This window comes from Dipodomys ordii, unplaced genomic scaffold (genome assembly GCF_000151885.1).
Source record: "Dipodomys ordii isolate 6190 unplaced genomic scaffold, Dord_2.0 Scaffold76, whole genome shotgun sequence".
Lineage (NCBI taxonomy): Eukaryota > Metazoa > Chordata > Mammalia > Rodentia > Heteromyidae > Dipodomys > Dipodomys ordii.
In genome coordinates, this window is record NW_012267292.1 from 2243744 (window position 1) to 2265612 (window position 21869).

A 21869-nucleotide genomic window follows, 5' to 3' on the forward strand; every position below is an offset into this window, starting at 1 on the left:
ATTTTATTTTATTGTAAAGATGCTGTACAGAGGGGCTACAGTTACATGAGTAAGGTAATGAGTACATTTCTTGTCAAACATTGTTATCCCCTCCTTTGTTTTTTTCCTACTATCCCTTCCCTCCTCCCCTTCCTCCTTCACTCCCCCCACCCCACGACTTGTAAAGATCATTTCCAACATAGTGTCATTGCTGTAGTTTCAATGAGTCATCCTGTGTCCTTGTTTCAACATTTTGTTATTCCCCCTCCCCTCCCCAAATTCGATAAATGTATATCAAGATGCAGGGTGGGCTGGGAAGGTGGTTCAGTGGTAGAGTGCTTACCTAGCATGCATGAGGCCCTGGGTTCGATTCCTCAGCACCACATAAGCAGGAAAAAAAAGCCACAAGTGGCACTGTGTCTCAAGTGATAGAGCGCTAGCCTTGAGCTGAAGAGCTGAGGGACAGCGCCCAGGCCCAGAGTTCAGGCTCCATGACCGGACCAAAAAAAAAAAAAACAAGATGCAGGGTATCAAAATCAAATGGTGACAAACAGGGATATACCACAGGGGGAAGAACATACAAAAGAGACCAAAAAAAAAATCACATAGTACATTAGAAACAATAACAACAAATAAAAACCTCTGTGTGTCCATATCTTGGGGTTCATTTTGCTTAGCATCACCTTATATGGTCATATGTATATGAGCTTTTCTGCTCATCTAATAAGATTATCCTAGATGTATACTAGTTATTGAAAATAAAGGAAACTCCTACCAACAGTGTTGTAGTGTTCCCTTTTGGCCACATCCCCTCCAGCATCTGTTGTTATTAGAGTTCTTGATTATAGCCATTCTAACTAGAGTGAGGTAGAATTTCAATGTTGTTTTGATTTCCACTGCTTTTATGGCCAGAGAAGTTGAGCATTTCTTCATGTGTCTATTGGCCATTCTTTTTGTTTTGTTTTGTTTTGGGGGTTTTTTTTGGGTCCAGTCGTGGGCTTGAACTCTGGGCCTGGGCGCTGTCCCTCAGCTCTTCAGCTCAAGGCTAGCCCTCTACCACTTGAGCCACAGTGCCACTTCCAGCTTTTTTCTTTTTGCTTATGTGGTGCTGAGGAATCCAACTCAGGGCCTCATGCATGCAAGGCAAGCGCTCTACCACTGAGCCACCTCCCCAGCCCCTATTGGCCATTCTTATTTCCTCTTCAGAGAAGTCTCTCTTTAAGTCTTTAGGCCACTGCTTAATGGGGCAGTTGATTCTTTGAGGATTTGTTTTTGGAGGATTTAATTTTTTGAGTGCCAAGTATATTTTAGATATAAGGCCTTTGTCTGTTGTATGACTAGTGAAGATCTTCTCCCAATCCGGGGGCTTTCTATTGTTCTTGCTAGCTATGTCCTTTGCCATGCAGAAGCTCTGCAGTTTCATGCAGTCCTATTTGTCCAACCTTTCTTTGATTTGTTGTGTTTCTGGGTCTTTATTAACAAAAATTTAGCCTGTGCCAAGGAGCCCTAGAGTTTCTCCTATTCTTTCCTGTAATGTTTTCAGGATGTCTGCTTTTACTTAGAGGTTTTTGATCCATTTGCAGTTGATTCTGGTACAGGGTGATATATAAGGATCTAACTTTAGTTTTATACAGGTATTTAGCCAATTTTGCCAGCACCATTTACTGAAGAGGTTGTCATTTTTCCATTCTATTTTTTGGCTTCCTTATCAAAGATAGGTCTGCAGGTTCATTTCTGGGTCTTCAGTTCTATTCCATTAGTCCTCAGGTCTGTTCTTGTGCCAGTACCAAGATGTTCTTATTACTATGGCTTTTCGCTTTAGTTTGAAATTTGGATATTGCTCCAGTGTTGTTCTTTTGGCTAAGGATTGCTTTTGCTATTCAGGGGATTTTGTTGTTCCATATGAATTTTTGGATTGCTTCTTCTATTTCCTTGAAGAATGAAGTTGGGATATTGATGGGTATCACATTGAATTTGTAGATAGCCTTAGGCAGTATTGCCATTTTCACGATGTTAATCCTCCCAATCCAGGAACATGGGATGTTTTTCTACTACTAGGGAATAGATTTGAATTGCTTCTCAGATGAGAACTTGATAGAGCAAGTGAAAAAGAAAATTTATGCCTTAGTGCCCCTCCCACCCCATCCCACAAATCATCTGTCACCATGTTCACCATTAGAGACTTACAATATGCCCATCTGCCCCCCCCATCAGAGAAATTGGATGTGGGCTCATAACCTGACCTCAAATCCCAGCTATGCTATATATTAAGTTTTATGTTCTCAGGCAAATCACATAATTCTCAGAGCCTCTGTTTCTTTACTCACAAACAGGGCTAAAACTCCAGTTCCTTCTTGTAGCTGCTCAGCTTCATTTGTGGCTATGCACGAGAAGAAAGATTTAAAGTACTTTTTCACAACTGGGCATCGTGGCACACATCTGTAATCCCAACTGCTTGGGAGACAGAACTAGGAGAATCATGGTCCATAGTCAGCCTAGGCAAAGCAGAAGACCCTGCCTGGAAAAAAAAAATTAAAGCACAAAGGGCTGAAAGTATTGTTTAAACAGTAGATCACTTGCCTCTCAAGTACAAGGCCCTGAGCTTAAACAGTATCATTAAAAACTTTGTAAAGTTCAGAGAATCTTGCATCTAGTATGATTCCATCAGTCGACGAATGTGAAAACGGTAACCAATGACAACGAAACAGAATCCAGAACTGTGTGGGAAGGAGCAAGTGGAAAAAAGATTGATTAGTGAGAATTCCTTAGGGAACCTGCTCAAGAGGACACAGAAAGAACACAAGCTGAGCCAGCTGCAAGAAACTGGATTCCACAGGGAGCCACTGAGCTTTGCGAACATATTTATCTTCAGTAGATTTTTATGTCACCCATTTGGACTGTAACCGTTTTGTTCCAGTTAATACTTAGCCTACAACAAATATGATATCTCTGTGCCCTAATTCCATTCCAGTTATAAAGGAAGAAATTGTGTGTATTTACATCCCCTTTGTTTCTCAGAAGGCTTTACAAAGCAAAAGCAGGACCAAAATGAACACATAGGCACTTAGTAGGTGTGGAAGTAGGCTTCTGTGAAAGGTAGGGCCTACCTGTTCCCCTCAGAGGCTCTATGAAAGCTCAGCTCTTCAGAAAGGGCCCTGGTGATGTTTTCTCAGCTCTCACAAGGATGGAGGATTCATAAGAGGTTGGAGTGCCAAGAGTGTAAGGCCTGATGGGATGTACAGCCACCATTTCTTGGTGGGGCTCACTGCAATCACCTATGAGGAGTAAGGCCAGCTGTGAGGAGAAGAATGCAAGAATGTGGTCTCTGGTGGCAGGGGAGGTTGAGTTCAGCCCAGAGTGATTGCTGGGTCCACAGGTGAACTGTTCAATATGTGGTCCCAAGACTGTCTTAGCCTTTGTGTATATGTACAGTTGGTCCTGTGGTGAGTGTGAGACAAAAATCCCTCTGTCAGAAGGTTTCTCCCCAGAGGAGAGGGAAGGTGGGATCTACAATCAGCTAACACCCTCTGCAGCAGCTCTGTATAGTAACATGGGCTGCATCCAGAGGGTATACTGGAGCATCACATCAATAGCCAGGGTGCATGCAGAGAATTCTCCGGTAGGAACAGTTTGTATTCCTGCTGTCCCTGTTTCCCAGGTCTCCCATCTGCAACCCCACAGGTCCCTGTGACTTTCTTTTCTTTTTCTTTTTGTCGGTCATGGGTTTGAACTCTGGGCCCGGGCATTGTCCCTGTGCTCTTCAGCTCAAGGCAAGCGCTCTCCCGCTTGAGCCACAGCACCATTTCTGGTGTTCTAGCACTTTATTGGAGATAAGAGTCTCACGGAGTTTCCTGCCTGGGCTGGCTTTGAACCATGATCCTCAGATCTCAGCCTCCTGAGTAGCTAGGATTACAGGCGTGAGCCACCAGCTCCTGACACATTTGATCCTTAGAGTGCTTTATCTATCAGATTGGAGAGCAAGATCTCACGTAAAGAGGAACAAGTCCAGGAGAAGGGAGCTTCATGAAGGTAAAGGGATAGAGAGGAAAGAAGATTAGCTCTGTCATCTTCAGGGTGTGCACGCACAGACAGGTGTTAGTTTTCCTTACAGAATCAGAGACTTAAACATTAATTTCTCTCTTTCAAGGCACACTCCTCTGTGGAAAGAGCTGCATTAATTGGTGCAGTCAAAATAAAATCAATTCCTTCAGATGGCAACTTCGCTATGCGTGCTTCTGCCCTGCAGGAGGCCCTGGAACAAGACAAGGCAGCAGGCCTGATTCCATTCTTTGTAAGTTCAACAGCCCTTGGGGTGTGTGGGGAGGATGGGGGGAGTGTGTGTATCCACGAGCACACATTTGAGTGTGCCAGCCAGAGCCATGTTCTAGGCTTCTGTGATGGCTACAGGCCAGATTGACTCCATTTACTTTCCATTCCTTGTACTTTAATCTCAGACACAGCCACCAGAACACCCTAGGGTAGAGGATTCTGATAAGCCAAAGCCTTTCTGCTTGTGAGAGGGATACCATGTTGATCATCAAGGAACTATGTGGTAGATTCATTAAGTAATAATGAATGTACAATCAGTGAACCAAATTAAAACTAAAAATCCAACAGGCTTTGCTGCCCAGATTAGTTGGTCCCAGTAGATACAAAGACTTGTCATTTGTAAGAGGCAAATAAGCTGCTACTAATACCAGGCAAAATATCTAAATAGCCAGACTGGTTCTCTTGTGCCTTGATATGCATTTTCTAGTAAGACGGGCAGTTAGCATTGTACCTCTAGCATTGAAAAGAGGTTCCAATTCCAGTGAGGAGAAAAAAAAATGCAAAATCCATGTAGTTTGTTCCAAATACAATCACAAGAAGCCAAATATAAATACAAGATCAATTCTAATTCCTTAATAGCCCAAGAAAATTACTTATTGAGAGTGGTATTTTACACTATAATTTACCTATTTCTTCTTTCACACAGACTTGAAAGATTAGTAGCTTGAGGGGGATTGGGCTGAAAATGGTCATCTTTCCATCTAGAATGGTCATCTTAATCACCACATTGTTTTTATCTCTAGTAATGGAACTTGCCTGACTTTGTCTAATGTTGCAATAATTACTTCAGATTTCCATGGTTGGTGTTTGCATGATGTGCTTTTTCATTGTCTTCTATCACCCTTCTTGATCTCTTACACAGGAAAATCCCACAAATGCAGCCTATAGCTATCACCCTTTAAAAATGTAAATCTACTGGGACTATTATCTTTATTTTGCATTCATTTAAAAAGAATTTTTGTCCCAGCTTTGCCTTTAAGTATCTATGAATTTATGAATTTTTATTTTTGCTGGCCTTGGGGCTTGAACTCAGAGTCTGGGCTCTGTCCTTGAGCCTCTTTGTACTCAAGGGTAGCACTCTACCATTTGAGCCACAGCACCACTTCTGGCTTTTTTGCGTAGTTTATTGGAAATAAAAGTCTCACAGAGATCAGGGAACCAGGATCCTCAGATCTCTGCATCCTGGGTAGCTAGGATTACAAGTGTGAGCCACCAGCACCAGGCTAACATTGTTGCTTTTAACTTATTATTTTGAAGTAATTGTAGATTCACTAACAATTGCAAAGTTAGCATATTAATATCTTACACCTTTAAATGTTTTGCCAGTTATTATTGCCTACACAACTACAGTGTGATAAGTAGGGTTTATATAGTTACCCCTTGTCTGATACTAGATTCATGAAATTATTCCTTCCATTGGAATGTTGGTGTACTTTTGTCACACAAGGCCCTGCTTTCTGTGACCCCTGTCAACTCACCTTCTCCCACCCATCTGTTTTTTATCCTGCATGTCCTACGATCTTGTCATTTTGAAAACACTGTGTAAATAGAGTATTAGAGTATGTGAAATGTTTTTGGTTGTTGGAAGTACTGATGTTTACATAGAGGACCACTCACCTACTAGACAGACATTCCACCACTAAGGCTTGGTTCTAGCTCTGGTTGCTTTTGAGATAGAGTTTAGCTTTTAACAGCCAGGACTGAGATCCTGGTATTTAAGGTACTTACAGTAGCTGAGATAACAGACTAGTGCCACCACACCCAGATTCTTCTGTTGAGATAAGGTTCTGTTGATTGATGGTTTGCTTATCTATTTACTGGGTTGGCCAGGAATAATGATTCTTTCCATCTCAGCTTCCTGCATCAATGAAACAGTAGCTGTGCACTACCACTTCCAGCTATTAGTTGAGATGAGGTCTCATGAACATTTTGTCCAGGCTGAACTCAAACTATAATCCTTCCCATCTCTGCCTCCTAAGTAGCTAGGGTTACAGGAGTAAAGCACTGTTGCCCAGTTCCTTATGTAAAAGTGTGAGATTCATGTTTTTTCCCCTTCTAAACCTATTACCCTGGAGATTCAAGTTGTTGTATACATGCTCCTTTTTATACTTGTACCATGGAGATTTGGTATTGCATTGTGCCACTGTTTGTTTATTCATTCACCTACTTTTGACATTTGAATTATTTCTTTTTTTGCCTATTACCAGAAAAGCACCTGTGGATATTAATGTATAGGTATGTAGGTAGAGATATGTTTCCCTTTCTGTGTGATATAGACTCTAGAGTACACTTGAAGCTCATACTGTTAATTTACCTCAGTGTTTTAAGAACCTGACAGTATATTTCCTAGGGTTGTTGTACTGTTTTTCATTTCTACTAGCAGCAAGCTATTCAGGCTTCTTGTGATCTCCCCAGATTTGCTACTTCCACTATTTTTTTAATGTTACTTATTTGGATTATGCGTATAGTAATATGTCGTGCAATCATCATTTGTATTTCTCTGGTACCTAATGACATCCAACTTCTCATTTACCTATTCACCATTTTTATGCCTTCAGTAAAATGTCAATTTTTTTGTCCATTTTCTACCTGGGTGATTGAATGATTTTTTTTTAAGTAGCAGATTAACTTTGTTAGAACAGTTTCATAACATGAAGTACAATTTTCAAACTTAGCATGCTTTGCAAATACTTTCTCACAGTGTGTGGCTTATCACTTAATTCTCTGAATTAAATGTCACTTATTTCTAATTTAAATGATGTCCAGACTTTCAGTTTCTTTCATGGATCCTGCCTTTTGTGTTATATGTAAAAACTCACTTCCTAAACCAATACCATCTAGATTTTCTCCTATGTAATCTAGAGGATGTATAGGGTATTTCTTATGTTTAAAAGTCTAGGATTTACTTTCATTTAATATTTGTGAAAGGGGTTATGTCAGTGTCTTAATTCATTTGCATTGTGTGCATGTGCATGCATGTCTGTGTGTCTCCCTGATAGTTCTGATGTCCAGTTGTTTCAGAATTACATATGGAAAGGCTACCTGTGCTCCACTGCTATCTTTGCTCATTTGTTTAAGATAGATGATAGGTGTACATATTTAAGTTTATGTCTCTTTTTAAAAATAATACACCATCTTGTTTATTGCAGGTCTAGTCTAACTTGAGTAAGTCAGATCAGGCTTGAGGCTTTTGATTTAATAAAACTTTGGAATCAGTTTGTATGTCATTATCTACCAATATCTCAAAGAAGCTTTAGGTGAGATCACATGAACTTCTTTATGGATTAAGCTAGGAGAGCTAACAACTCAGAGATGCTAAAACTTCTTAATTATATACACGAAGAACTGTCTCAATACTTAGATCTTTTAAAACTGCTTTCAGCTGGGCATGGATGGCTCATGCCTGTAATATTAGCTACTACTCAAGAAGCTGAGATCTGAGGATTCTGTTTGGAAGCCAGGCCTCAAGTAAAGCTTGTGGAATTCTTTTTTTTTGGTGGAATTCTTATCTCATATTAACTAACAATAATGCTGGAAGTAGAGTTGTGGCTCCAGTGAGAGAGTACTGGCATTGAGAGGGAAAAGCACCCAGGCCCCAAGTTAAAGTCCTAGTACCAACACAAAAGAAAATGCTTTCTTTAGAATTGTGTAGTTCTTAGGTATTTTTATTTTTGGTATTTTTATTTTTATTTTATTTTAGGTATTTTTTAATTGTGTAGTTTTTAGGTATTTTTATTTTATTCTTAGGTTTTTTTTAATGTTTACACTTAAGATTTCTTTCTAGTACCAAAGTAAATAACATTTTTATTACAACATTTTTATTAGAAATTCTTATTTTTATTACCAAAATGTAAGAACCATTAAATTTTGTCTTTTGGCTATGTATCCTGTAGCTTGCAAAATTTGCTGATTAAATCTAGGAAGATTGCGTTTTGGGTTTTGGCTAATTCTTCAGAATTTTTACCTAGACAGCCATTGCAACCAAAAGAAGTTTTATTTATTCATTTCCAGTTTGCATATCTTTTTAGCTTATTTTTATTATTTTAATTTTCTCATATCATACATTATGAGTTGGATCTTAAATGCCATATATGTTGAAGGCTTGTAGTAGTGTTCAGAGTTGGGACTTTTGGGAAACCATTGGATCAAAAGAGTTCTGATTTCAGCTAAGGATTAATCCACTGATGTCTTCACTATTAAATGGATCTGTAGGATGTCAGGCCTAGCTGGACAAAGTACAGGTGTTCCCTAGAATGACATATCTTGTCCCTGGTTCTCTCTCGCTCCTTCCTTCTTTCCTTCCTTCTTCTTTCCTTCCTTCCTTCCTTAATTCATTCTCTCTCCTCTCGCTTTCTCCCCTCCTTCTCTCCCTCCCTTCCTTTCTTTCTGTCTTTCTATCCATCTCTGTCTCTGTCTCTTTGTCACTCCTTTCTTCCTCCCCCCCACCCTCTCTCCTTCCCAGTTGTCATAAGTCAAGTGCTCTGATCTACAGGCTCTTCCTCCCCCTGCCTTACCAAAGGTGCAGAAGACAGAGCCAAATGACCATGGATACTTCTGAAACGATGAGCCCAAATCAATCTTCTCCTTTTTATATTATTTCTCTCAGGTATTTTGTCACAGTGACAGAAAGCTGACTAACACATTGACTAGACTCCTAATAAAAATGTTGAATAAAGTTGTGAGAACAGACATCCTTGCCTGGCTATTAATCTTAAAAGAAAGATGTCTCATTTCTCACCATTAAGTATGATGTCGACAGGAGATTTTTGTAGCAGTCAGTTATCTAGTTCTGCTGTGATCTTAGTTTGCTAAGACACATTTGCTTTTTCAGCCACAGATAGATGTTAGATTTTGTCACGTGCTTTTTCTGTAGCTATTCATAGAGTTACGTTATTTTTTCTTCTTTACCTAGTTGCTATGATGTATTGTTCTTTTTCAAATTCTGAATTAACCTTTATGCCATTTGATTTCTTTTTATTCATTGTTGGATTTAATTTGCTAATATTTTGTGGAAGAACTTTGCTTTTTCTTCATGACAAATGTAGGTTCATAGTTTCTTTTCATGGAATGTCCTTGTCTAGTTTGAGCAGTAGGATAACAGTCTCACAGAATGAGTTAGGAAAATTTTTTTGCTTCTATTTACTAGGAGAGATTGGAAGTGTTTGCTGTGATTACTTCTTCAAATATTTGGTAGAACTCTTCATTGAACCCAACTGAGCACAGTGTTTTCTGTTTTCCCATGCTATTAATTACTAATCAGTAAAATTTTAACTGATATCACTGCAATGAGATTAGCTATTTCTCTGTGTAACTCAAGATAGACTCAAAGGATATTTGTTCATCTGTCATTAGGTTTTCAAATTTATGGTCGTTACGTCCACTTATTATCCTTTTACTGTTTCTGGCATTGATAGTGATGGTTTCCATTTTCATTTTTAATGGCAGTAATTTGTGTCTTCTCTGTCTTTTCTTAGTTAACCTGGCTTTTTGTTCATTAAACTTACTGATTTTTCTCCATTAATTCCCTTTTCTCCATTTCATCAAATAATATTTCTTTATTTGCTTCTGCTTACTTTGTATTTAACTTGCTTCTTACTAGTCTGTGAAAACAGCTTAGATTACAGATTTTAGATTGTCTGCTTTTTCTAATATAGGCTACAATGTTTTCTAAGCACTTCTCTTACTAAGTCCACAAATTTCAATGGGCTGTGTTGTTAATTTTACTGAAGTTGAAGTATTTTTAAATATCTTCTGATCTGTAGACCTACATTGTTTGATCTTTAAGAGTTTGGAGATCTTCTAGCCACCTTTTTTGTTATTCTGTCTAGTTTAATTCCATTGTGATCTGAAATCTACTTTGCAGAATGTGTATTTGTTTCCTAGTACTGGAGTTTGAACTCTGATCCTTGTGCTTGCTACACAGGAACTCTTAGCATGAACCACATCTCTAGCCTTGGTTTTTGCTCATTATTTTTGAGATACAATGTTGCTTCTTTCCTTAGCACATGCTTAGATTATATTTGCCTATGTTAGGCTTCCTGGTAGCTAAGATAACAGGTATCTATCACAGCAAACAGCTCTCTTCATTGAGAATGTGTGTTGGGAACTTTTTTCTCTCTAGGCTAGCCTTCATTGACTATCCCAACAATCAGTCTCCCTAGTAACTAAGATTTCAAGGATGAGCCACCGTGCCTTAATATACACTCATTAAAATGTGTTGAAATGTATTTTATGGCCCAATTTGTGGCCTATTTTGGTGAATGCTTCATACAAGCTTAAGAATGTATAGTCTTTTCATGCTGCATGCACTATTCTATAAATATAAATTGGATCCAGTTGATCACTGCTCCTTTTCAATTCCACGGCACTCTTACCCATTTTCTGCCTATTAGATTTATCCATCTCTGACACAAAAGTGTTGATGTAAAGATATTATAAGAGTGGATTCATCCGTTTCTTTTTGCAATTCTATCTATCTCTGCTACACATTTTTTTTTGGGGGGGGGGAAGGTCCAGTCGTGGGGCCTGAACTCTGGGCCTGGGCGCTGTCTCTCAGCTCTTCAGCTCAAGGCTAGCGCTCTACCACTTGAGCCACGGCGCCACTTCCGGCTTTTTTCTTTTTACTTATGTGGTGCTGAGGAATCGAACCAAGGGCCTCATGCATGCAAGGCAAATGCTCTACCTCTGAGCCACCTGCCCAGCCCCATGCTCCACATATTTTGTTGCTTTGTTGTTATGAGTATACAGTTGTAATGTTCCCTTGGAGAACTGACCCTTTTATCATTAGGTAATGATCATCTTTTGTTGTTATGTTGCCCCTGCTATGCCTTGGCTAGATTTTCTTCTTTTTTGAAACTTAAGATAAAATTTTTTATCTTAACTGCTTTCAAGTGTACAGTACAGTGATGATAATGCACTTATATGGGAGTTGCTAATGAACACAGATCATTTACACACCATCAAACATCTGAAAAGCCTGCGGTAAAACCATGATAAGTTAGGAGCCATCTGTGTGTATGTCTGCTTAGGTATATAATGTTAGCTTTTAGACTAATAATTGCTAGTCCATTACTCTAAAAGCCAATATTACAGCCTTTCTTTGCAACTGCCTTTTTATACATATAAGAGACAAACGCATTTTTTAAATGGTTAGTTTATGTGCAACAATCACCACTCATCAATCTCCAAAACTCTTTCATCCTGCAAGACTGAAACTTTGCACCCACTACCGAATAGCTCCCTGTTCTCCATAGCCCCTGAGAACTGCCCTTCTCTGTGATGTCGATCTGTCTTTCTACTCTGCTACTACATATAAATGGACTTATGTGATATTCATCTCTGTAACACATACATAACTTAGCCTTGTGCTTTCATGGTTCTTCTATGTTGTGAAATATACCAGAAGCATCTTCCTTTTTAATGCAGACCAATAACGGGAGATTTGCTTCTGTCACTGCCATTTTTTTTAGTATGATTTATAAGAATTCCCCCTAGTTTCCAGAATTACTGTTTTACTTTGTGTTCACTTTATTTATTGTAACAAAATGTTTTCATTTCATTTGTCATTTCCTTTTGTTATGTACAAAAATATGACATTGCAGGGAAAAGCTATAATATTATATTTTCACTTAATAGTTGCTATAGTTGCACACATACATAGCTGGTCCATGATATAAAATTATTCAACTTAATGATTTTTTTAAACTTATGATGTTTCCTAGTGGAAACCATACTCCTGATTTCTGATTTTGAATTTTGACCTTTCTATTGGTTAGTGTTTTGGTATGACTTTCTCCTGTGGTGCACTCAGAAGCAGGATCCAATCAGCTAGATAGTCACAAAGATAGACAACTCATACCCTACAATGTCCCATGTGGCTAAGAGTTAATACTTCGTGGATTCAATCACTGAGTCTGTTGCCTAACTGAATGGGAAGTACAGGAGTACAGAATGACTTGCACGTTCTCCCTCCAGGGCCCAGTTAGAGGAGCCAGGCTTGTAAGAGAAGGTGACAACTTTCCTTTGATGCAAGTAGATGAAGTAGAGCTGTCTACCATGACAGTTGTGTTCACAGAAGAAGCAAAATCCTGAACCACAGACAAAGATATAAGACTCATCCAAGTTGGGAGGTCTTAGTCACTAGGAATGATGCAGTGGCACATGGGGTCTACTTGAGGGTCACAGGGAGAGAGTATACCACACCCCCACCATTAAAGGTGGGGAGGAGAGAGGGGGTGGGGAAGAGGAGCCCCTGAAAGGGGACTAAGGAAGAACCATCAGTGAGGTGGGGGAACCAGAACTGAAGCTGAAACTCAAGTCATAATTCTCTAAAGGCTGGAGATACATTAGTTAATTAATCATTTAACTAATTGCCAAGAGTAAGTAATTTATGATTTTCTTTGCAATAAATTTACTAGAATAACCATGGATAAAGTTCAGCTTCTCTTGGACTAATGAGGGAGTAAAGAAAGGAAATAGATACCTTTCTAAAGAAGTTTTTGAGCTGGGCACTGGTGGCTCACGCCTGTCATCCTAGCTACTCAGGAGGCTGAGATCTAGGATCACGGTTCAAAGCCAGCCCAGACAGAAAAGTCTGTGAGTATCTTATCTCCAATAAACCACTAGAAAACCGGAAATAGTGCTGTGGCTCAAGCGGTAGAGTGTTCACCTTGAGCTGAAGAGCTGAGGGATAGCACCCAAGCCCAGAGTTCAAGCCCCACCATGGACAAAAAAAAAAAAAGGAGTTTTTGTATGAAGCAAAGAAGAGTATATTGGGAATTTCAAGGGTATGCATTGGGGCAATGGGAAATGTGCAGAAATATTTGTGTGCAGCATCTCTTACTATCTACATGAAATATTGGATCCAGGATGCCTGAGGATACCAAATCTGTAGACACTCAAGTTCTCTCTATAAAATACCATAGTGTTTACATAGAATCCACAAACAACATCCTGCGTACTTTAAATCATCTTAATAGTACTTATGATGCCTAATTCAACATCTCCATATCTATTATGTATATATTACATATATATTGTATGTATATTACATATATATATTGTATGTATATTACATGATTGGACTCTGTCCAAAAAATTCATGTTTTCCTTTTGGAACTTTCTGGAACTTTTTTCCTAGGTTTTTTTTTTTTTGGTCGGTCATGGAGCTTGAAATCTAGGCCTGAGTGCTGTCCCTCAGCTCTTCAGCTCAAGGCTAGTGCTCTAGCCCTTGAGCTACAGCACTACGTCCGGTTTTCTGGTGGTTTATTGGAGATAAGAGTTTCATGGACTTTCCTGCCTGGGCTGACTTTGATCCTCAGATCTCAGCCTCCTGAGTAGCTAGGATTACATCCTAGGTATTTTTTGTTTGTTTGTTTATCTATTTGTTTTTTTGTCAATCGTGAGGCTTGAACTCAGGGCCTGGGCACTGTCCCTTAGCATTTTTTCTCAAGGTTAGTGCTATACCATTTTGAGCCACTGCACCATTTTTAGTTTTCTGGTGGTTGATGAGAGAGATAAGAGTCTCACTGACTTGCCTGCTTTGTCTGGCTTTGAAATGCAGTTCTCAGATCTCAGCCTCCTAAGTAGCTAGGTTATAGGAGTGAGCTATTGGTGCCCTGCCCTAGTACTTTTTAAAATATAATTTTATTATTATTTACTGAAGTGTGGTTCAGAGGAGTTCTCATTTCACAATTCAGGTAATGTATACATTTCTCTTTTGGACAATGTCTCCCTTTCTTTCACTTTTCCCAATTTCCTCCCTCCAATAACTGACCACAAGTTGCACAGTTCATTTTCTACATACTGTATACTGAATAACCCTAGTATTTTTTAAATCTGACTTTGGTTATGTCCCTGTGTACCAAATCCACAGATACAAAGAGGCAATTGTATTCACATGCTGGTGGATAAGAAATTCAAATACTGAAGAGAAGACTTCAGTTTCATTGAAAGGAGCAAAGTCAATTTTTTATTTTCCTAGAAAAAGATGCAGGACCAGATTAATACATTGTTGTTAGAATTATACTCTGAAGGCCCAATTTGCAGAAAATATTAGAGGACAACATTGTCTTTCTGCTGACAAAAGCCATAGGCATGAGCCAATCCTGTGTACTGGAGCAGAGGGAAAGCACATAATTCACCCATTTGTGCATTCATACACTCATCAAACATTTGTCAATGTATTAACATTACCTGTAGCTCACTGGCCCATGTGTTAGTCCTAGGGATATGAGAAAGTCACGATCCTTTTATTCTTGAAATGGTTTTTGGTGTGGAAGACAGATGTGTTCCGTCTTTGCACTATTCAAAGCAAACTGTGTGCATCAGCAAGGGTAATGGATGCAAACAGCTCTTTGGAGGGGATTGTGGAGCCTGTTGCTAAGATACAAGATAGAACTTGTATCCTAGAGGATGTACAGGCAGGTGCTCCCAGCACATTGTGTTTCTTGTTAAAGAAAAAGAAGATTGTGGCTCTTCGGAGATGTGAAAGAGCACTGGATATTAGAGACAATGCCATCCACTTGTTATTGTAACTGAACAGCCATGGGGTCAGACAGCTGGGATCTTTATTAATGGGGCTAGACAGGGAAGGGGTGATAGTGTAGGCATTGTCTTAGTGTGCAGTGGTTTCCCGATGCTCATACCTATGTGCATTTGTAATGACCACATGCGCCCTTCTGAGATTCAGAATGACTGCCTTTACTACATCTCCAAATTCAAGACCCACCACTAAGCCAGGGTTACAGTTGGCCAAGTCTGAGCCAGGAAAGATGAATCTTTGTTCATCCATCAATTAGCTAAGTCTTGTGATCAAGTTTCCCCTCCCTCCTTTTCCCCTCTCCTGACAGTTTACTTTTCAAACAAGCCAGATGTAATCAGGCTCCAGACAAAGGGCAGAGCTTGTTAAGCACGTGGGCGTGAGCAGAGAGAGCTGGAGGAGGGAGCAAGGACAGTAGGGGAGGAGGTCATGTAGGTTCTGCCACCAGCGATGGCAAGGCCGCAGGCTCTGCAGACCGAGGCCTGCTCAGCCTTCTGCCCCTCTCCCCCGCCTGCACAAATGTGATTAAGCCCCTGCAGAGCACACTGAAATCAGGTTAGCGACACTGAGCAATGCTGAGCCTGGGTAATCAGAGCCCAGAGTGAGGCAGGTGCGAGGTTTAATGTGGCTTCTGAGAATTAGGACAAGCTGACTTGTAGCTCAGTGCCACGTGAACATGTCATTTAGAACACTGTTCATGCAGGCCCCTGCCACGTCGCCAGCCTGGATCCTACTGCCCACCCTAGCTTCCTTGGAGCTGCAAAACAGCAGGCATGGCTCAAGGCGCTTGATTCTCTAATTGGTAGTCCAGGGCCTGTGTGACAGGTGTGGCAAGTTAATAAGAGGTATCTAAACCCAGCATCACAGTTACTCTGTTCCTACCCATGAGTGCTCTTGAAAAATTACCCACCTCTGCATAATTGTTCGCTTAGGCCAAGTACAAAGTAGGGGTCATGGGTGCCTCACAATGATGAATATATATGACTTAGGAACAGCTCACAGTAGCAAATGGCAAGCACTCAAAAACTGTCACCTGTTCCCCCTCTCAACCCAAACCACTTCCAGGATAGAGGATTTATTGTTTCTCAAACAATGTTTCCCGATCACTTATGTAATTAATCTAAGAATAAAAGGCTATGTTAATCAAAAACGCATCTGAAGAAACAAGTAGTAATAATATTTTATGGACATCACTTGAGATGTTTCTATTTATGCAGAGATAAATAGAAAGCAATTTTAACAATGGGACATTTACTATGCATGTACTTTTTTTTATTGTGAAAATACTGAACAGAGGGGTTACAATTACATGTGCATGTACTTTTTTGCATGTGTCTGCTAGTACTGGGGTTTGAACTCAGAGTCTAGGTGTTGTTCCATAGCTTTTGTGCTCAAGGCTAGTGCTCTAACACTTGAGCCACAGCTGTACTTCCAACTTTTGGTGGTTAACTGAAGAGTCTCACACATGTTCATGCCTGGACTGGCTTTGAACTGCGATCCTCAGATCTCAGCCTCCTGAGTAACTAGGATTACAACCACAAGCCACTGGCACCTGGCTATGTGTACTTTTAAAAACAGAAGTTTATACCTAAAGTTCAATTCGCATTTAGCAGCAAAAACTAGGAAATTGAAATATTTGCTACATGACAAACATCCTTTCTAAGAAATCTGTAAAAAATGAGAAAATAAAATAACCAACAATATTAATGACAAGTCATTCTACTGTTATTGTTGTTTTTTGGTTGGTCATAGGGCCTGAACAATGTCCATGAGTAATTTTGCTCAAGGTTAGTACTCTATCTCTTTGAGCCACATCTCCACATCTGATATTCTAGTGGTTAATTGGAGATAAGATTCTTACCTACTTTCCTTCCTGGGCTGGCTTGGAACTGAGATCCTCAGATTTCAGCCTCCTGAGGAGGTAGGGTTACATGCATGAGCTGTTTTTGTTTTTGTTTTGTTTTTTTTTAAGATGTTCCTTTCTTTTAATATGCCATGAAATAGCTTGATTGTATATTTTTTTCTTTTTTTTAAATTTTATTTGTGAAGATACTGTACAGAGGGGTTACAATTACATGGACAGGATAATGCGTACATTTCTTACCAAGCATTGCAGCCTCCTCCTTTTGTTTACCCTTCACATCCCTTCCCAGCCTCCCCCCTCCCCCCAATCCCAATCTTTCTCCTTCCCCCCCTTCCCCCCTGTTTTGTTTTTAATATCATCTTTACTAACCTTTTCATTGCATAGACAAAATATTTTACCAGTCTTATGTCTACTGATTGAGCTAGCCAGTTTCTTAAACAGAACCTTTTAATAGCGAATTAAAGATCAGGATGAAATTGTAAATACTAGGGGAAGGTCACAGGTTAACTAGAATGACTCACTGTGTCAAAATGAAGCAAGCATAAAAATGCTGGATTCATGGAGTGAAGCTCCCAGGAGAGATGTGGAGAAGGGGGCTTGTGACTATAGGAAAGGACAAAGGTAAAGGTTATTAAAGTTCACAACTGCCGCCTTCCGTACTGGGCAGGACCTATGTCCACTGCTTATAGTAGAAGGAAGCCTTATAGATCTTGGAGGGAGGGCCTGCCTTTGCCAAGCTAAGCCAGTTCCTCCAGATTCAAGGATTCAGTTATTTTATTTTGCTTTTTATTCTTATTATAAAGGTGATATACAGAGGAGTTACAGCTACATAAATCAAATAATGACTACATTTCTTTTTGGACAATGTCCTCCCTCCCCTTAGAGTCAGTTATAAAATGTCTTTCATATGCAAATAAATCAATGCAAAATTCATACCCACCATCTCCAAAATTCTCCTACTCTGGGTTCCTGTCCACCTGCCCAAGTCATCCCATAGCTAGGTACCAGACAACCATAGGCAGCTCCTACTTAGGTACCCCAGAACTCAACCAATCCATCTTAAGCCCGCTTAACTTGTCTCATCTGTAACTTCCTATGAGATCATAACAATGACTCTTAACCACATTTTCCCTCTCCCCTTGGTCATTTGGCCTGGTACCCCTTGGTATGGCATATCCCTTCTGGGAACTGGAAATAACAAATAACCCTTATATGTATATACGTGTCAGTACTGGGACTCAAACTCAGAGGCTCTCCCTTTCATTTGGCTTGTTGGTCAAGGCTGGTGGTCTGCCACTTGAGCCATAGCTCCACCTCTGGTGAGTTAATTGGAGATAACACTCTCATGGGCTTTTCTGCCTGGGCTTCAAACCAAGGTTCTCAGATCTCAGCCTCCTGAGTAGCTAGGATTACAGGAGTGAGCCACCCTGGACTAGTGTCCAACTTTCCTTATTGGCTGTTATTTCTTGGTCTGCTGGGCTCCCTATACCTGAATAATAATAAAACCCATCCTTGAAAACAGTCTGCCTCACTGGGACCGAGGGTAGCCCCTTGGGGGCTGATTGTGCTTGGCACAGCTCAGTGATGCAAGGAGTCTACAGGGATCCAGCCAGCATCCCCTCTGGGGCTGTGTCCTATGAGTAGGCATGGGAAAACTCTGGGCCTTGGCAAAGACCTCTGTCTCTGAGAAACAGTGCCAAGAACCTCCTTCAACACAGGCCACTGTGGGAGCAGCAGTCTGGGGCAATCAGACTAGCCACCCACAGCAAACACCAGGCTACTTGGCAAGGGCACAGTGACCCTTACTGAGAGGTGAATCTGGCTTTCAGGTCAAAGGCAGGTAGTCACCAGTGAAAGGGAACCAAAAGGCCTTGCCTGGAGTTCTTCTGCGTGAATTTGTCATGGTGCAGGTTTATGTGCAGGGCCCACAGCATGGCTGAGAGCATAATGGGGGTTTCAACAAGGCCACCCCAAATGCATCACATTTCCCACTTGTGTCACATTTGAGAAGAAAGTTCACTATACAGACAGACATGACGTCTGCCAATCAATTTGACTCTGCTTTTGTGAACAAAGCATGTTGTTTGATCATTTGGACAGAGTTTCAAGTCAACAAATATGTTTCCACATCTATTCCACAGCCAGCAAAGTACAAATTTCCAGCAATTATGAAGAAATAACACCCAGAACCCTGGTTTCAGAAGCACCATGGACATAGAGGGAGAGATAATAATGTGTGTGAGGACCACGTGCATTATGCAGTACTGTCCCAGTGTCTTATGTGCTCACGGGACAAAGGGCCTCAGTTCCCCCGTTGTATGACACGTAGAATGCAATACTGTTTCAAGACACCCCTTTATGTTTTCAATATCAGTATTTCATTTTTCTTTCCTTTTATTTCTTTTTTTTTGTGAGTGTGTGTGCCAGTAATAAGGCTTAAACTTAGGACCTTGATATCTTGCTGCTTCTGCTTCTCCTCCTCCTCTTCCTCCTCCTTCTTCTTCTTCTTTTTTGCTCAAGGTTCATGCTCTACCACTTCAGCCACATCTCCACCTCCAGCTTTTTCCTGGTTCATTGGAGATAAGAATCTCACAACTATGTCTGCTTGGGCTGGCTTCAAACCTAGATCTCAGCCTCCTGAGTAACTAAGATTACAGGTGTGAGCCATGGGTGGCTGGCTCAGTAATGCCTTTTCTTGAATCTTTGAAAGGTTAAAGTTAATCCTTGGGATTTGTATCATTGAAGAGTCCAATTAAAACTAGTGAAAGTCACTGTTGGACCCCATTGGGTGTAGTCTTAACTAACCTTCAAGTATGTTCTCAAAGGATCTTTCCACTCTGTCCAGGGTGATCCCAACCTTGCTGGAGTGTGTATCACTTTAGGATGTGTTGGTTCTGTCTTCTGCCTAAGTACTCCCCCCACACACACACATACACATAAGCACAGACAAAAATACACACATACACAAACACACAAACACACCCTAAAGTAGGAAAATAAAAACCCAGGTTCTTACTTCATGGTAGGAAGTATATACTTATATTCAATGGAAATATTTAATCAATTAGAAGTCAGAAAAACCTTTTTCATGAAAATTTATTATCGCACATGGTTTTTTATCAAGTCTGCCAAAAAAAACCCAATCAATCAAACAAAGAAATTTCAAAAACACGGAAAACTGAACAATTTTATGTGGAGAAGTCCTTTGTCCTCTCTGGATATCAGTTCTGATTAAATTTGTCCGCAGTTGTGTTTAAATTGTTATGTGACTTTACTGAGCATTTCCCAGCCCTTAATTTTGTGAAAATGCCATATGCCTCCTTAAAATCAAATGGGATCCAAAAGCCGGGTGAAAGTTATGGCATTTTTTCCAAGCCAAAAAGGTCTAAAAATTTGAGATATGTTGAAGGATAACAATGTCTGTAGCAGAAGATGGGTGATGAGAAGTGAAGCCAGTATCTGCAGCGCAGCACCAAACTCTGCATCCTGAGTTTTGGTAGCTTCTCCCCAAGGGTGATCACCTTGAATCCTATCCCTTGGATACCAAAGGTCAACTTCACAAGAATACCTGTACATGTGGTTAAATGCTTTATTCTGTCCAGAGGCGCCATTCATAAGAAGTGTGTTGGGAGTTCTCTATTTCTAACCTCCTAGTTCAAGTTTTTGTCCATAGATTCATTTCTCTAATTTATTAGGATTCTTTTGCCTGAGGATTAAATATGTTTCTACTCCATGTAGATTTTCATGAACATGTTGCTGAACACCTGGCCTCAGAAAGTGGCTCTGTGTGTGTGTGTGTGTGTGTAGCCTACAACACTGATTAACATACATATAGAGGATTAAGCCTTCACTTGTTTTTTATTCTCCAGGTAGTTGCTACTCTAGGGACTACATCTTGCTGTTCTTTCGACAACCTCTTAGAAGTGGGTCCTATCTGTAAGTACTTCATTCAATTTTTCACTTGGGATGAGGTTCTTACAACTAGAGAAATTGGCAAACCTTTCTATTTGAGCTGTCCTCCTACTCATTCAATTGATATTACAGTGACCGTCCAAACTATTTTTATGTGATGACAAAACCGCATTGACATCAATTCCCATTTTTTTTTTGTTTGGTGGCAGTTTGGTGGGATTTGAACTTTGGACCTTGTGCTTGCTAGGCTGGGATGATACCACTGAGCTAACCTGTAGCCCCCCTCTCTAAACACGTTGGGCTAGTGAAAGCCCAGCTTAATTATGCCAACACACTATTTCTAAGGGGGGGAAATGTCCCAAGCAATATCACAGTGATATGAAACTGCAAGCCATGTTGGCAATAAACTCTTGAACATATTAGAGAACTACCCCCACACACATAGGTGTTACGCATGTACCATTTCCACAAGACATGAGAAGTACCTTTTTAAAAAGAATTTAGTCTTGGGCTGGGAAGGTGGCTCAATGGTAGAGTGTTTGCTTTACATGCATGAGGCCCTGGGTTCGATTCCTCAGCACCACATAAGCAGGAAAAATAAAGCCACAAGTGGCACTGTGGCTCAAGTGGTAGAGCGCTAGCCTTGAGCTGATTAGCCGAGGGACAGCGCCCAGACCCAGAGTTCAGGCCCCACGACTGACAAAAAAAAAATTAAGTCTTTTGTCCCTTCAAAATCTTACTAGGAATTGCAGTGATGTGCTATATAACCTTTCCAAGTAAGGTGAACCACTTACAGGATGGGAGATGCCCTAGTCTGGGTATACCAGACTGTGTACACTATCATCTTGATGTACCTTGATGTAGAACCAAGATTTGTATGAATCTGCCCTATAACATTTAAAAACTGACAGTAAATTGAATGACACATTTTTCAGGGCTGATCCCAATATCAGGCAACCTGTTACTGTACAGACTCAGTTAAGCAAATGGTGATTTAGCCAAAGAATCCATACAAAGCTGGTTCTCTTCTTCTTCAGATGATTTCCTGGTTCAAATTCACCTCCTCCATCCCTTAGTCAGTTCACTTGGGTTTTTCATGGAGACTAGCTTTCTGTGTTTTCAAGCACCAATAGTGGCTGTGTTTCTCCAGTATGATCTTTAATGTGAGGCTCTGGGAACTCAGAGTTGTCTTTTTAGACAAGAGAATTCCCCTTGGGCACCAGGGACACCCCAACCCATGAAACT

The 21869-nt window shown here is 40.3% G+C and overlaps 1 protein-coding gene across 1 annotated transcript in view; it reads left to right on the forward strand.

The window, feature by feature from the left end:
• Ddc (dopa decarboxylase (aromatic L-amino acid decarboxylase)) overlaps nt 1-21869 on the forward strand; it is a 103934-nt gene that overhangs the window by 42226 nt on the left and 39839 nt on the right. Inside the window, exons 6-7 of the mRNA XM_013024495.1 lie at nt 4127-4270; nt 20582-20648. Of these exons, the coding sequence (XP_012879949.1) occupies nt 4127-4270; nt 20582-20648 (211 nt within the window). The remainder of the gene's footprint in view (nt 1-4126; nt 4271-20581; nt 20649-21869) is intronic.